Here is an 18019-nt window from a genome sequence, read left to right as displayed (position 1 = left end):
TCCTTCAATAAAGCAATTTAATTGCAAATAGACGTTTTATTTGTCAAAATCGAATTGGTAACATTTACATGGAGTTAAACTTATAAATACTTAACGATTTTGAAAATATGATATCACATGAAATAAACGCACTAAAATTTATGATTTTATTTAATATAATTGAAGAAATTTATAGAAGTGTGAAGCACTGTTCAAATTAGATGAGAGGTTTAACATACTTATTGTTGACATATCTTTGACTTGGTGCAAAAAAAACCAAGTGGTTTTTTGATAAAATTGAATTAATTTAAAATTTTATTAACATAACAGTAAAATTTATTTGTATAAATTTATAAAGTAAAAACTGAATATTTGAGTTAATAGATTGAATTAAAAGAGTATTAATGCGTAAGAGATAATTATCACTTATGTATTATACATAAACAGTTTGAACATTTTTTTCTATTATAATAGAAAAAACTGTTGTTTTAAAAAAAATCAAAAGTCGTAAATAACCATAAAATACCTTTTTTGGAGATTTTGGTTAGGTGCCAGTAATTACATTACTGAAAATAGAAATTCCTACTCCGATTAGAGTTTTTAATATCATAAAGGTTTCGGTTCAAAAATCAGATTTTTAAATTCTGTTCCAGTTCTGATTACAACTCTCCTTATAATTTCGTTGGGTTATAGAAAAAGCTTTACAAAAAAGTGTGAAAAATATCAAATAAAAACTTTGATATGTCTTAATCGATACATAAATATATACGTTGTAAACTAAGTACATTATTAATCATAAAAAATAATTATTAACACACTTATAACGTTAGAAGTTCGCAAAAATATTAATTAACTCGTTTTATAAATAAGGAATTTTAATAGCAAATGAATTATAATTATGTCTCTTATGAAAATATTAAATTTAATTAATTTTGTATAACTGACCCTAAATACTTAAAACTCTCCACGTCTCCAATCAAATCCTCGCCTTTTGTCACTGACCTCCTCATTTCACCTACCACGTGTTCTCCTTTGTCAAACTCGTACTCTATATACTGAGAAAAAATAGTGACAAACAAAAAAAAAAACACATCATAGTAAAATTAATATCTTCTCAGCATCGAAGCTAAAAATGATTAATTATCATTAATATAATATACCAAAAATGTTCATTAAAATATTGATTTTTTACAACTGATAATTACAAAAGTGGTTTGTAAACACTTAGATAATATATAAAAATAAGTTTGTATTGAAGATAAACTACATATTAAAGCACGCGTTAATTAATAAAAATAGTATTGTTTAGTTACCTTGGTAAATGAAATATTATTAGAAAACATTGTATATGCAAATATTTTAACAGACAGTGGATCAAATGATTAACAAAAAATTACTATATTTATGAGTTGTAGTTGAGATATTTCATTATGTTTACATTTGAATTTAAAGTAAAAAATTCATCAGTTCACAACTATGCATTGGTTCTTAATGGAATATGTTTTGTACGTATAAATTGTAACCCTAACATAAATAGAATGTAAAATATAATGACAATTAATCAATGTTACTTAAAATTTGTCATCGAATGGCTTATTTTTCAAGTAAATAAAGTAATTATTTTGTTTTAATAGGTACTAGCGTGTATTGGTTACATTAGTATATTGCAAATATTCGGTAGTATTTATGCAGCAGCTTCGCTTTTTTTGGTAAGATCACAAAAATGATTTAAATGTTCTTATTAAAATGTAGTAAATTATTTAATGTACAAGTTCCTAATTATCAACAAATTATGATTATTAATCAATTAACTTAGTAATTCTCTGTATATGATTTAAGAAAAACGTTTCTCAAACAAAATATGCATTGGCTATTGCATCTGTGGGATGCTGTGTTGACTTTTTCAGTCTATTTATACAAACCCATAAGTAAGTTCAACGTTCACATTTGTTGTATACTTCAATAGTTTTAAATACGTCTTTTTTTTAAATCTATCTATCATCAAAATCAACTAAAACGTGAGAAATTTATAAACAATTAGGTTATATTAATAATCTGGTGTTTTAATTATATTTATGATTGATATATGAAAATAAAAATATATACATATATAAACATTAAAGTACATATGTAGTGACTTTTTACAAAAATATATTATAAATAACATCTAATTATCTTGTAAATAAAATTTACTCTTTGTAGCATTTTGTTAATAGGAGATTGTACACCAACGATTCAGGTTCAGGTTTATAATTGTAAAGAATTCTAAGACGCAAAAACAGACCGGTCTGTTACAGATTAAATGGAGACATTATGTGGAATCGAGTTGGCAATTTAGAGGGTCAAATGTAGTAAAGTTTGTGTTCACGTGAACAACGAGTGTCAATAACGAAATCCCATGTATTTTTGCGAAGACTATATGCCATCGGCTAGAACCTTCAAATCCTAAATTCCAAAATGTTAATTTAATTTATAACGTGGCATTATAATAAAATATAAACGCTAAATGTTATTTTAAACATACGACATTTTAAATATATATTTACAAAAAAAAAAAATATGTTAATTTATAAATATTACAACCCAAGTATGCATTTATGAATAAGACCTCAATAAAAAATTAAACAAATGGGTTCTATTAATTAATTTGGGAATTTTGCAATAATTTATTTTCGAAAAATGAAGAATGTTTGCAGCTTAGTCTAATCTGGTGATTACACTTGTTTGGTCTAGTCTACAACAGGTTGATGACATCTTTAAGTTGACATTAGGAGTAAACGTAATCGTAGACCACGTCTGAGTTGCTTAATTTATTCTCTATAATTTTGGTTTACGTTAAGGTAAAATCAGAAATTGTTCATTGTCATTAAAATCCAAATACTAACAACTAATTAATTGAAATAAAGTTTGAAGAATAACTTAACACACATTATAGCTTCAACTAATTACTTGGAAAAAAATATCAATAGTGTATAGCGTAAAAAATCTAAAAAACTGTACTGATAGGATAATTTTATGATTAATAAAATAGATACTGTAACGACGATAATCGATAAAGACTTCTACTGTTAGTACAAACAATATTATTATTATACTGTATATTATTACATTGCGTAAACTAAGTAGATTGTGTGTTTCTGTGGTTACGTCGATAATCATTGTGAATTTTAATAATGATAGTGATAATATTTTTTATTACAGAATTAAATTCCAATTGCAAACATTTTATGGTAATAGTATGTGCATATAGTTTTATAACAAATGACATAAATTAAATATGATGTGTAAACAAATCAAATAAAAATATGCAATATAATAAAAATGAAATAAACAATGGTAACTACAACAGTAATTATTTAGAATTTCACTACAAGAGCCTTATCACTTTCTAATTCGTAGTCAGAACTATACATAATTTTAAAGATTCAAATTTTCTCTGGTTAATAAGTTTTTACCAACAATTTTTGAATTTCTTTTATTTATTAAAAAAAATTTTTAATAAATAAAGATTCACATATGTATTGTAAAAGCGATGTTTTTAACATTTAAACGTCAGTGAACTGAAGATAAAGAATCAAAATTGTGTTAAATGCATAAATGTGAATGCGTAATAATTTTTAATGTGTTAAATAATTCGAACATGGTCCTATGCAAAGAATGTCCTGACTTGTAGTTAATTCAAAAATATTTCAAACAGATCGGATATAACTATAAAGATTAAAAACAGCACTACTACAGAACAGTTCTTTTTGCAGATCTACTAATTAGTCATAAAAAAAGAATATCAGCCGTTAAGACTAACGACCTTTTGTTGTAAAAACGGGTTAACAACGTTAAGTTTATTTATTATAATTTTCAATTATAAAAATCCATTTAAAAATTGATTATACTTTCTTATTGTATTATTAACAAAATTATTTTATCAATCAAAAACATTTTTTGATTTTTTTTTAAATTAGGAATACAATTATTATATTAAATACTACTCTTAAAAGTAATATTTATTTACTATTAATGATTTTTGTTTCAATATTTTAGACAAGATTTTAATTACAAAATAATTATTATTGCATAGTCATAACCTTGCTTATATTTTTACATCCGATTACTCATAAAAGCTGATGAAATTTTTTAATGTATTTCTAAGCATGTTTAGTACATTGTTTTTAAATATTTATGTTAATTTGAAACAACCGGAAAACAACTTGAATTCCAAACTAGTATAAGAAATAAGGGTAGCGGAATTGTTGATTAATCAACGTACATTTAATTTCTCTGTCGTAGGGATTTATAAAATTACTAAAAGTGTCCATTTAATGAATTACACGGAGAGGGAGGATAACAAATATGAACAATTTGCTATGTTGATTAAGCAGTGGTAGACATTGTAAATAAATTTCTTCAACATAAATAATTTCCTTAAGATAATTTATCACATATATTTTCAATTGCATGCAATTGATATACAATATATAATTTCTGAATTAATAAAATGATATTTTATTAATAATTTTCTCAGGGTTATTTAAAGAAAATTATTGCATCATATCATGGTCAACTCCTTATCATAGGTTTTTTTATTTTAACAACATTAACATAAAAATTGAAATGTTATGTTTCGAAAAATTGTAATTTAAATGAAAATTTTTTCCTCCAATTAGTTGATATTTAAATACATTTATTTTAATCTCAAAACGATGGTCATTTAGTGTTATGATATTTGACAATATCTTTCATCACTCAAATTGGTATTTGTACAAATATTTATTTTCACAACTTGTACCAATACAACTGGTAATTGTTTTGATCTACGTTGTTTATTCTTGAAATTTAGTTTGTTTGATTTGATGGCGGAAAAAATCTTTAAAGCGTATATTTTAGTTATGTAAGTTACACTTCCTGGATTTAGGAAAACCAGTTGGGCAAATTATTGAGTCTTCATTATAATATGCTTCGATAAATATGGATAAAATGTGGACAGATAATATTCCATCCCTTCACATAGTTATATTAACATTATATGTTTAATTAACATAATAAAAGTCAAATTTATAAAGAAAAATTCTTATACATGAGAATTAATGATCTTAATTTATTTATATGAAGCTTATTTTTCCATATGAAATTTTGCAATGTGTCTTTTTACTTAAATTCATTTTATTTATACAATGAATCATTTTGTAGAAAATAGCGATGCTTATTTACAAATTTATTGATAAACTAAATTATCAGTGGGACTATGACCGTCCCAACCAGGGGAGTGTGACACCACTGTGTTACTCTCTTGGTACGACATAAATTTTTTTTTATGAAAAATAATAATTATAGACTCAAAATATATTACCTTTTGGTGCAGAATTATACCCTCTTTAATCTTTCCCTGTAGACGTTAATTTTAAACTTAAATTGGGATTTAATTGAAAAATAACAATGTGTTGTTATTTTTCATACACAAATAAATAGAGAATTTTCTTTAAACCAATGTCATTTAATTTTGCATCAAAGATGAAATGGCAATCGAGAGTTTGATTGATATTTAACCTAGTTAATAAATTAAAAATCTAAACCGGTTTGAAAAATTATTTTTGAACGTTGGGCTTGATATGGTCTTAAAATAATAGCAAACAAGTTACAAACTTTATTCTGCCGTATTATTTATAAGTCATCTCACGTAGTATAAATTGAATCATATTTTCAGTAGTAGCCATCATAATTATTAATCACTGACAATGTTATTAACATTTAGTAATCTACAGTTCTAACGATTGCTAGGAAAGTAATGATTTGGAATTTATCAACTCGTATTATGACTTAATTGTACGATTATTTTTAAAATTATTTAGTAAAGGCGCTTCTAATACACAACAAATTAAAATAAATTATTATTTTTATTGCGGTTTGTAATTGAAAACTGCTTTAAAAACCATAATAATAATGTTTTTGTTGGATGTACCATTAATACCATTAGTTCCTAACATTCGTGTTCGATTTCACCGAGAGTTACAAAGAGAAAATTGTACAAGTAACAAAAAAATAGCATGAAGTAAAAAAAATCTTCCGTTTTGAAAACGATTACGTGACATGTTCCACTAGTATTTTGCAACATTGTTTTTGTAATGTCGTGTACGGCGCGCTCATTTTCATGGGCAGATTGCCGGCAGCGGTCGTAGCATACGAAAGGTACCTGTCCTTGAACCATTTCCGCGTACTTCTCGGACTCCATCTACACAATGCACATTTATTTTCGGCCGACGAATGTAAAAAAGGAGCAAACGTTGAACTTCTCCAGGCATCACAATATGTTTACCGGCAGAACAATTCGTCTGAGCAAATAAAAGACCATATTGTTATGGTAATTGATGATGGTTCATCGAACTTGGCGTCAACGATGGATTTACTCGCTCATGTTTTTTTCGCATTGAGATTTTACAACAAATATTTTTTACCCGATGGCAGTTTAAAAATAATGTACACAGTCGAAAGTAGTACACGTGTAATGTCCGAAGATTGCAATGAACCTTACGATTTATAAATACTGCAAGTCAACGCCTTATTAGTAATTTTATTTCTTTTCGTAGGGCCTTCAGATACAGTTATTAAATTTGTTTGAAGTAATGTACACAATTCCGACCACGTTTATTGCAATTTCAAAACGTTGAAACTTTTTTTAATATCCAATAAATTAAATCATTGTACATTATCATTGTAATCAGCTTCTTTTTTTTTATAGTCGAATGATGCGTATCATTTTTACTTCACAAAGTATACTAATGCACTAGTATTGCGTATTCAGCTGTAAGCTGTTATAACTATTTTTCAGTTTATATTGTTTTCATAACACGTACCAACTTGTTGATAAATATCAAGTTTATTGCTTCTTTTAACCATTTCGATCAAATACAAGTTAAACTTTCGTTTGGGAAAATATATCATACAATGTTTATAGTTGTATTTTGTAATACATTAAGAATAAAATATAAAACATTGACCTATTGAGCATTGTTACATGAGAACATAAAAAAAAAAATTAAAATATCTAAAACTAGTTTAAGTTACATGTCTAATGAATAATCATTATTGCATAAGCTGATTATGATGGTTTAATAAGTTTCTTAGCAGACTCGCACTACTCGATGGCAAATATTTCCGTTAAGGACATTGCCAAAATATACTCTTTCATTACATCACTACACGTGACATGAAAAATGAACACGTTTTATTTGCTCATTAGTTTTTCATTGTATTGAATAAATAAATTTAACTGTGTTCGCTAAGTTATAGTACAAATGTCGATAGAAATAATATTGATAATTATTTTTCCACTTCCCTGAAGTGACAATCATCAGATCGTATATCAATTCTAAGTCTAATACCAGTGGAGTAATTATAATTATGCCAAGCAGGCCGTAGGTTTGGGCAGCATTATTTAAGATGTTGCTTTTTTGGTATTATGAGTTCAAAATTATTATTAAATTTATTTAAAACAATTTTTTACGGGGTTTTTCAAATAAACATAATAATTTAAAATAAATTCTCCCGTATTCAAAAAAAATATTGTATGTAAAATTTAAATATAAATAAAAATCGTCTTAAAAATTGTATACATCTAAGAATGTTATTCATTTATAGTGTAATAAATATTTATTAGAAATAATAATAAACATACACGAAATACTGGATACTAAGTAATAGGAAGGAGCAGAATAATTTAACCTAGGGGCGCCAAAGAACTAAATATTCCACTACCTTATTCCCATTTCATGTTTTTATGATTAGTCTCTGTTAATTATGTAGATATTTAATTTTGTAGTTAAAAGAGGTCCTATGGAGTAGGGTCTGGTCGCCTCCCAACCAAATTTGCTAACCAATAAAAATCTATTTTAATTTAATGCAACCTTCTATATTTTTATAAAATACGATTAGTCACGTGCAAAAAAAAAAACGAATAATTATATTATCTTACCTAGAACCCAAAGTTTCTCATTGAGAAGACTAAGAGCTTAAAGTTTATAATCGGTGAAATTACAGTTTTCATACAAGATTAATTAATGAAATATTACTTTATATATATGATGACTAAAAATAATTTAGGTACTCAACTTCTTCAACAGTGCCAAATCAGAAATTAAAATGCTAACTCAGCAAGTTTAGGAAATATACCCCTCTAAATATTTTTGTAGCACCGTCGCTCATTTTAATAAACTGCAATTAGATTTGAAAAAAAAAAACAAAATTTCTAATACGTACAATTTAAAATACTTATCATATATAAAATTTTACAATTTAATAAAAATATGTGAATTTCCAAACTATTAATAAATATTAGATTAAATAAATAATTTATTTATTTAAATATATTTAAGTTATCTTGATATACTTTCGAATACAAAAGTATGTATTGTATTGAAATTTTGCTTATCCTATTAAAAAAAAAATTAACATCACGAAGATTTTTTTCATCAATCATTTAATTTATAAACTATTCTCTTTAAATTTTCGAGTTATTATTTTGAATAACTTGCTTTTATTAAGTTTAAAACGTTGTGCTTTTGTTCCATAAACAAAAGAATAAAATACTTAATCATATTATTTACACGCTAGTAATTGTCAATTTAATTATTTGTCTATTTATAATATTACGTGTACATACAAATAAGTATCAAGGTCACTGCAGTGTAATCATTACAGCAATACATAAAATATGTTCTCCCTGAAGTCTTTTAAAGAACACAATACATGCTGTCTCCTCTACTGTCGACCTGCTTATGTATGTGCTTGATTTTTTATTATAGACAAACATAGACGACGCTACGCCATCTGTGTGCGTTGCTTAACCTCATGTTCAAAAAAATTTTTGCACCATGGTTTGTGAATAAATAACGATAGAAAAAATAGAAAAATAATTGTATATGTATGAAATTGTTCTCTAGTTTAAACATAATATTCAATAACACTTTAATTGCCTTTTTATCTATTTTGTGCAGTCTTTAAGTGTAGTTTAAAACATTAATTTATAGAATTGATGAGAGTAGTCCAATCAGCCATCTCTAAAACAATTCGGAATTGTTTTTAAAATGTCAAAACAAATCTATTGAAAAAATGACAATAAATAGTTTGTTACGTACCTTGCTAAAGCTTTCCATTCTAATTTTACCATAAGAAAACGTGATTTATATTTTTAAACTATTACTAAAAATCTAATTTCCCAAGATAAGGGTTAATATTAAAAAATCGATTTATTAAAATATATAAATAAATTTATCAAAATTATAAACGATACCAAAAATTTCACATTTAAGTCTAAGTGATATTTAAAATTACTCTACCCCTTAAAATGATATTTAAAAATATATTACTTAAATTAGTATTTTTATAAATATTTAAACAATTTTTAAGTAAATAAAATATGTAATTGGTTATTATTTTCTTCTAATTGAATAGTAGTTATTGTTTATATTATATCGTTTCTTAAATAATTTAAATAATAATAATTATTATTTTACAATTAAAAGTAAACATCCAAAGTGGTAATTAATAGTCTACCATTTATTGTGATAAAGATAATCATTAAATAATTTAATGTATAACAACAAAATATTATACATTAGTTTAACTATTATATATATATATATATATATTTGCTTTTCTTGATCAATTTTAAAATTAATTCTGTACATGAAATATTTAAACAAATATATTTAAAACCTTGTTATAATTAAGAACTGTCAAATTTATCATGCAATATATTAGATAAAATTTTTATCTAAAAACTTTTATCATTTGTATTTTGTTTTCACTAAACTTTTGAGTTGATTAGATTCAGTTCTAAATTATTCTTGCTATTAAAATGTTTTACTAGTTAACAATAGACAACGCAATGTGATTTTGAAGAAGTACGTTGAAAAGATTGAATAATCACAGTTTTTTTTTTGTAATGCAATAAGTTTAATTGTTTCACAACAGTATTTTTGTGTTACTGGTCGATCACAGCGTGATGTTTATCTTTGAACGTTATTCAGCATTTTTATTTAATTTAAGTTTGATAAAATTGTTAAGTTTTATTATTCAATTCAATAAATAGATAATAATAAAAAATCGTATTTTCATGAATAACATCTAATCAATTTTAAATTTTAAGTTTAGAACTAGTGAAAATATTTTCGTAACAAGAGTTAATAAGCAATTAATTAAATCAGAAAATTAAATTTTGAAACAAGTTGAGTAAATACAAAATTATTGTGGGTAAGTTCTACATTATTAATTATTTTCAAACCTCTGCATGACCTCATATAGTTGAGACGGTTCAGTGTCAACCTCTATAAGTTCTAACACCATAAAGCAATATGGTAACAATAACAACAAAAGATTATTCATTATTAACAAAGTAAAACTTTAGAATATACTGATATTGTTATTGCACTGTAATGCACACCTACGTGCGTGGGACTTATGTATAATTAAAACATACACAATAATACTTAAAATAAGTTAAATTGTTTGAGTTAAATAATTTGAAAAACAATGAATTCATATAAACATTTTAAGAACATCAGAGTATGTTTTAATTCTACGTAGATAAAAACTTAATTATAATCAAGGTTTTTTTCAGCATAATAAGTATGCATTGATTTGGATTAATTAAATTTTATTTTATTCAAATACCTAATATTTTAGATAAAGTCTATTAGTGTAAAACTGTTTTTTAACTACTATACATTATATATAAAAATTCTTTAGAAAAACAATATTCTTTTATAATAAGTTTACCAATATTAATGTGTACATTTTTTAACTAGAAGAAAAGGTTTATCTATTGAAGTCATTACACCACAATACATATTGTAAGCTTGTAAAAGTTTATGAGAAGCTATTATATCTTAATATTGTTTACATTTTAGTAGTAAAGTTAATTCAATTAATATTTTTATTAGTTCATAAATGAATAGAATTGTGTTTAAGTTTAAACTCATTTTTTTGGTCTATTTTTACACAAGATACTACTTATGTTAACAATTGGGACTAATTAATCAAAGCTCGTAATTTTAAACGTTTTATTTTTTAATTATTGTTTTATTCTTGTTTTCATTAATCATTAATTATGTTTGACATCCTCTCTAAAAACTATTGGTTGTACCAGAGAGGACGGGAAAACTACAATACTTAGAGCGACGGAATTGAACTTCGGTACCTACACCCAGAGAAAAACCTCGATCTATACAGGGTGTTCAGTAAGTCAGGAAACGGGTTTCTATTGTTCTCATTGTTACAAACAATGAGAACAATAGAAACCCGTTTCCTGACTTACTGAACACCCTGTATAATAAATTCATTGTTCAATTTGATAAATATATCATTACTATTGAATCAATGATATATTTATCAATATGATATTTTTTTTTCTTGTCTTGAACAATAATTATTTATAAGAATAGTTATTTTGTTCGTATTAATAAAACATTATCATAAACCCTTGATAAAATTTCTCTTTCAATTTTGATTGAGGTTTTTCTTTGGGTGTACGCGTAGAAAAAATATATCATTTATTTAATCCTAAGTATTATAATCATACACAATTGCACGTGGATCTTCACCTAGACTAATGGAGTGTTGATTTTAACTATTTTTACATAGTTAAAAAAACACTAGTTTAAAACGTTAATGTGGAATACAAATTTCTCTTCTTAAGAATTTTGGTTGTAATTAAACTTAGTTTCAAATAAATTTAAATACGTAAGAATTTAAAACAGGATACGTGATATTTTTATTATAACTTCTTATATTTCATATCTTTAAATATATCAATGTTAAACATAATATATCCAGTTCAACAGTCCATTATAGTTGACGTAAATTCAAAAAAACTCAACTCGACCCGTGACTATTATTAGTTGTAGTTATTACAAGTTTAATATTTTTTGTGTGTACCCATCGAGGTATGATTCGTTAACGACTGAGCTAGGTAGGCCACCAAAGTTATTTAAAACAACTGAAATTAAACATAATTCGATTAAAACAATATATTTAATCAAAATGTTTTTTTATGAATCATGTTTAAACCATTAAAAATATTAAAATTTCATTTTATTGTAGTTTAAATTATCATTTTCTTAATTTTTAAATGTAAACATTTTTTAAAAAATATTTTTAATTGTCCACATAAAAATTGAAAAATATTGAGATTAAATGCATATATGATCTAAAAGAATAGGTTAAAATTTTGAATTCTATTTGCAAAGCTCATAAAATAATTTTACGTATTACTTAGTTTATTTTTCGTTCATTAAAACAATGCAAAGTTCATCAACTTTTGAGAACTAATTTTAACATAGATTAACTTTATATTCTAAATAGTTTGATTTACTCTTAGAAAATAAATATAAAAGGAACGTATCAATAGTATTTAAGTTTTTTAGCGAATATTTCTAATTAACATAAATAAAAATTAATTAATTAAAATTAAATAAAACTTGTTAAAGATTTTTAATTCTTTTAAATGCAATATCCGTTCCAAATATCTCTTTGATAATCAAATTGAGGATATTAGTACCATTAATGATCTTGGGGTAGTTTATAAAACCAACTTATCATTTCAGCCACACATTGATCATATTTGTGTGAAGTCCCTAAGAACTCTAGGGTTCTTAATTAGGAATACCAAAGAATTCAAGAATGAACAGTGTCTAAAAACATTGTATACTTCTTTAGTTAGACCTACGTTAGAATATTGCTCAGTTATTTGGAATCCTTCACAAGTCGGATTGATAGAATCGCTTGAGCGTGTACAAAGAAGATTTTTACGTTTAATCGCATATAAGAGACGTATGATTTTTATTAATAACCCTTCCGAGTCAATATCACTTAATTCTGTACAGGCTTCCCTTAACTTAGATTCCCTTGTTAATAGGCGAAAATATACAGACGTCTGCTTTCTTTCTAAATTAGTAAATGGTGCTATAATCTGTCCAGAACTATTACAATCCATAAACTTTCACGTTCCAAAATTTAATTCACGTTCTTGTCCTACATTTGAAATCCCTTTTCATCGAACATCTTACGGTTTTAATAACCCTGTTGATCGAATAGCCAGAGAGTGCAATAAATTAAAATTTGATTTGTTTATTATGAATGATTTGTATTCCTTAAAACACTGATTTTAGTAGCCTGATGCATATCATTAAATCACTTTTCTTTTTTTGTAAATTTATTTTAATATTATGTACTTAATTAATTATAATTGTAACATACTTGTATCTTATTTTAACAATGTTTTATTGTCACTGTACTTGAGCCCACCTGGGCGTTTACACCAAATAAATAAATATAGAATAAAAGTATTAATTACCCTTTTCCAATTTTGCTAAAATAAATTTATAATATGGTTGCTTAACGAAAACATTTATTAATGATACTTTCCTAATATTTTTATTTATTTATTATTATTTTATTTTTTTATTTTTAGCAACTTAAATTAATACATCTCTGTGCCATTTGTGCTTTAAGCGATGGTTATCGGAAAAAACATTTTTTAAGAGATCTCTTATTGAAGGATTAGAGTGAGAGGTTAGTCGTGTATGGAATCTTTTGTAATATAACTGCTTCTTGTTTCACAGTTTTATTTTTGAGGTCGTATGGAGTGTGTGGTTTAATACGTATGTACATTTTAACTTAAATAAAATATTATTATTGGGGTAGTCACGGGATGCCTAACTCAATTAAAATGACTTGAAGTAAGGAATGACGTGAACAATCAAATCGGTTACAATTATTTTGTCTAGGAGGTTTTGAATTGTAACCACTTCAGTAATATTAAAAGAAACCAATAACATCATTACATAACATTTGTCGCTTACTGATAGGTATTGGGTTTAAATGTAGCTCATAATTATATTGGTTGACTTCAAAATTGAAAAATACAACTTTTAAACAGAAATATCTAACTGTGAAGTCGTTATGAACCTAACATTAGAGTTTATGTAACCTACTTTATTTATCCGTTTTTGTTTGACAATTAAGATTATATCTATTTGATATCGTTTTAATGAGTTACTAGTTAAAGCGAAAAACATCAATATTTGAAAGCACAAGTTTCATTAGTTATTAGACAATGAGGAAGTTATTAATATTCCTGTATGGTTTAATATGAGACATTAATTTAGTATTTATAATGAAAACTGTAAAATTTGTATCATAAAAAATTGTTATGAGTGTATACTGATAACGGTTTATTATTATTATTCAAATTAATTCTGACTATTAATCGCAACAGTTGAAAGATATATTAAAATTACCACAATACAATTATTAGATTCAGATTTGAATAAGATCTTAGTGTATTTATAGTAATCTATGACTAAAGTGCACTTGTAATTACAACGATTCTATGTCATTCATAATTAACACATGGTCCAAGAAAGATATAACCTATTTTTTAACGACCAACAACATTAAATTGAAGTGCATGAGTTGCCACTTAACACGTCGTTTGTCGAAATTATGAACACGTTTGTGTAATATCTCTACGTAGTTGCCGTGTGCCGCTTTAGAATATTCAAGTGTTTGACACAAAACACGACAAACATTAAACACGTACTAAATAGGCGGCTACAAATGTCTCGAGTTTACCATTAGTAGGAGGAAGTTGCCAAAATTTGCATTTTCTGTGAAAATGATCCCATTTGTTACTGAAGAGCACAAGTTTTGAAGTTGAAAACACATTATCCTGCACCGCATCCATTGGACATATAAATGAACAACCGATGGTTGTACAGATAAAACTGGACACACGTGTTATAAATTACACAGGTGGAGTAACATTGTTGAGAGAGTTTTGAAATGGCGGCAACTACCTTGTCAAAACAATTATACTTTTTGCAATACTGTACTTGTCAACTCTTAAACTTTACTTAAAATGCATCATAATAAAATCAAGAGATTTGTAAGAAGAATATTTATAAAATAATTTACTAAGAAAAAACCCAGCACATGAGGTCGCGGCACAGTGGTGACTTAGCATAGTTGGGTCAAGTATAATGATATCTGACAGTGATTAAAATCACTATCATAAAAGACGCTTCGATGCAAATCTGTAGATTGTGTTTAATTTTAAAAAATTGGTGGATTATTCCAAAAGCTACATGATCTGATATTTCCTTATTAATATTCTGATTATAAGTGTATATGAATATACTTATAGAGAGAAATGGTGTTATTTAAAAAAAAAGTATGTCGAATGAAAGAGGGATATAAATATTATTTCTCACAAAAAAATTGTATTGATCCATACACTTTTCAATAAGTTATAGCATTATAAAGTTAAAAATGTAAAAAATAAAATTGAGAATTTTCACACAAAAATAGCATTCCGTAGCCATTTTCACCTTGAAGACGAAATAATGTCCGAAATTTTTATTCTATGATAAAGTATATTACATTAGCTTTAATTTAAGATATATATAAAAGTGCCAGTCTTTCCGTAACATTTTCAAAATTTAAGTTGAAAAAGTTAATTTTTTGTAAAAAAGTTGTCATTTTAAATCCCCCCCGTGGGCTGGTGAAAGGTCAGATTTATAAAAAAAATATACCAAATGATAGGTAAAGACATCATGCATCTATAAAAATAAAAGTATATTGATTTGTTAATTTTTGAAAAAGTTTTAAGTAAAAATGTCGAAAATTAGCGATTATTAAATTTGTAATTTTTTTGGTGATTTCCTCCATTTACGGGGAACGAGGGAACTTTTTTCATTTTTCAAAGGTAATGTCCTCGACTAGATACGATTTTCGATCTTTTAACGTATCGTTGAAAGAAATCGGTTCAGTGAGAGCTGAGAAAAAGTGGTAAAAGACACAAAAAAAAAAAATAATAAAAAAAACACATCATAGTAAAATTAATATCTTCTCAGCATCGAAGCTAAAAATGATTAATTATCATTAATATAATATACCAAAAATGTTCATTAAAATATTGATTTTTTACAACTGATAATTACAAAAGTGGTTTGTAAACACTTAGATAATATATAAAAATAAGTTTGTATTGAAGATAAACTACATATTAAAGCACGCGTTAATTAATAAAAATAGTATTGTTTAGTTACCTTGGTAAATGAAATATTATTAGAAAACATTGTATATGCAAATATTTTAACAGACAGTGGATCAAATGATTAACAAAAAATTACTATATTTATGAGTTGTAGTTGAGATATTTCATTATGTTTACATTTGAATTTAAAGTAAAAAATTCATCAGTTCACAACTATGCATTGGTTCTTAATGGAATATGTTTTGTACGTATAAATTGTAACCCTAACATAAATAGAATGTAAAATATAATGACAATTAATCAATGTTACTTAAAATTTGTCATCGAATGGCTTATTTTTCAAGTAAATAAAGTAATTATTTTGTTTTAATAGGTACTAGCGTGTATTGGTTACATTAGTATATTGCAAATATTCGGTAGTATTTATGCAGCAGCTTCGCTTTTTTTGGTAAGATCACAAAAATGATTTAAATGTTCTTATTAAAATGTAGTAAATTATTTAATGTACAAGTTCCTAATTATCAACAAATTATGATTATTAATCAATTAACTTAGTAATTCTCTGTATATGATTTAAGAAAAACGTTTCTCAAACAAAATATGCATTGGCTATTGCATCTGTGGGATGCTGTGTTGACTTTTTCAGTCTATTTATACAAACCCATAAGTAAGTTCAACGTTCACATTTGTTGTATACTTCAATAGTTTTAAATACGTCTTTTTTTTAAATCTATCTATCATCAAAATCAACTAAAATGTGAGAAATTTATAAACAATTAGGTTATATTAATAATCTGGTGTTTTAATTATATTTATGATTGATCTATAGACAGATTCAAAATTTTAAATTAAAATAATAAAAAATTACCATCAAAGAAAATCCAATCAATATTTAAATGATCTTCACAATTGAATACTAAACTTAAATAAAAAAAGGTCATGTAATTGACCAAAATCATATATTTGATATTAGCGGAGAAAAATTATGGCTGTTTCCACTAATATTTTTGACCTTAGAACTGCAAGTTCATAACTGTTAATATGTATAGAATTTTATTACAGCTTACAACACTACTTTTTTTTAGTTCTGAATGGTTCTATTTAAGATGCTTGTACTCAATAATACATTTTCTTGGTAAGTTTTATTGTGTTAACAAATATGTTTCCTAAGAATAATTTTCAGCCAATTCGTTTAAATTTAAATTTAAAAAAATAAATCTTGTAATAACCCAAGGAAAAAGTGTCAAATATTTACATTTTATACCAAACATATTTTAATTTTATAGCGTTTATTTCTGAAATCGCGTGGTTGTTGTTTATGTATATCCATACCATTCAAGATGAATACAAAAAACATGAATTGTCTGAGAGTTTTAAGGATAATGTTGAAGAAAGACTGTCTATAAAATCGAATAATTCACAAAAGAAGAGCAAAATAGCGAAACCAAAATTAGATAGTGTTCCAACACCGAGTGATGAACAAGAATTAGCATATAATCCGATTCATGATCAAACTGAAATTGTTAATAGTTCAATAAAAAATGTGGCAACTAAAGAAGAAATATTTGTACCCAATAACAACATTTAATGTGCGACAATGTAAGATTCTATGAACAATAATGAACTAGGCTGTTTTTAAAAATTTTGATACCTCTAATTTATGCCCTCATCCACCAATTAGCAACATTAATACTACACTAATTATTTAATCTATTATCGAGATTTTTTAATATTTCCTATATATTTTATGCTTATAATATGTAATTATCAATAACTAAAAATTGTTAAATAATTAAAAATAATAAAAATCTTTTTTCAAACTGCAAATTAATATAATAAAAACATATAATAATAACATTTTATTTTTTAATGTAACTTTTTCTTTATTTCATTATCATAGTTTTCAAATATCCTTCTAATAATTAATATCATATTGAGATTTGATTTAATATTTAAAATGGCCTGTGTATTTATTCTGCGAAATATTTGACTTTG

The 18019-nt window shown here is 25.3% G+C and overlaps 2 protein-coding genes across 5 annotated transcripts in view; both read left to right on the top strand.

The window, feature by feature from the left end:
• The first annotated feature begins 1221 nt into the window (after nt 1-1221).
• LOC126902754 (uncharacterized) lies at nt 1222-17861 on the top strand. Of its 4 annotated transcripts, none has more exons than XM_050680358.1 (5): nt 1222-1484; nt 1614-1688; nt 1819-1907; nt 17110-17159; nt 17311-17861. In XM_050680358.1, exons 1-5 carry the CDS (start codon nt 1410-1412, stop codon nt 17610-17612), a joined length of 591 nt encoding a protein of 196 aa, XP_050536315.1. In that variant the 5' UTR covers nt 1222-1409; the 3' UTR covers nt 17613-17861. The 4 variants fall into 4 exon arrangements, with proteins under 4 accessions (XP_050536315.1, XP_050536316.1, XP_050536317.1 ...); XM_050680359.1 differs by lacking the exon at nt 1819-1907 and adding an exon at nt 16603-16691 and having other exon boundaries at nt 1223-1484; XM_050680360.1 differs by lacking the exons at nt 1614-1688; nt 1819-1907 and adding exons at nt 16398-16472; nt 16603-16691 and having other exon boundaries at nt 1224-1484.
• Nucleotides 13923-18019, top strand: part of LOC126902742 (nuclear receptor-binding protein) — a 41103-nt gene continuing 37006 nt past the window's right edge. Inside the window, exon 1 of the mRNA XM_050680342.1 lies at nt 13923-13926. The gene's annotated coding sequence lies outside the window, so the exon portion shown is untranslated. The remainder of the gene's footprint in view (nt 13927-18019) is intronic.

The sequence above is a fragment of the Daktulosphaira vitifoliae genome, unplaced genomic scaffold, assembly GCF_025091365.1.
Source record: "Daktulosphaira vitifoliae isolate Bord-2020 unplaced genomic scaffold, ASM2509136v1 Scaffold_3, whole genome shotgun sequence".
NCBI lineage: Eukaryota > Metazoa > Arthropoda > Insecta > Hemiptera > Phylloxeridae > Daktulosphaira > Daktulosphaira vitifoliae.
This window is presented reverse-complemented; position numbering and strand designations above follow the sequence as displayed.

Excerpts from the sequence above, each read along its gene's own strand:
- LOC126902754 (XM_050680358.1), top strand. The coding sequence starts at position 1,410 with ATGTTTACATTTGAATTTAAAGTAAAAAATTCATCAGTTCACAACTAT. Across the intron at positions 1,485-1,613 it reads TTCTTAATGGAATATGTTTT|GTACTAGCGTGTATTGGTTA; the intron begins GTACGTATAAAT and ends TTGTTTTAATAG. Across the intron at positions 17,160-17,310 it reads CTCAATAATACATTTTCTTG|CGTTTATTTCTGAAATCGCG; the intron begins GTAAGTTTTATT and ends TTAATTTTATAG.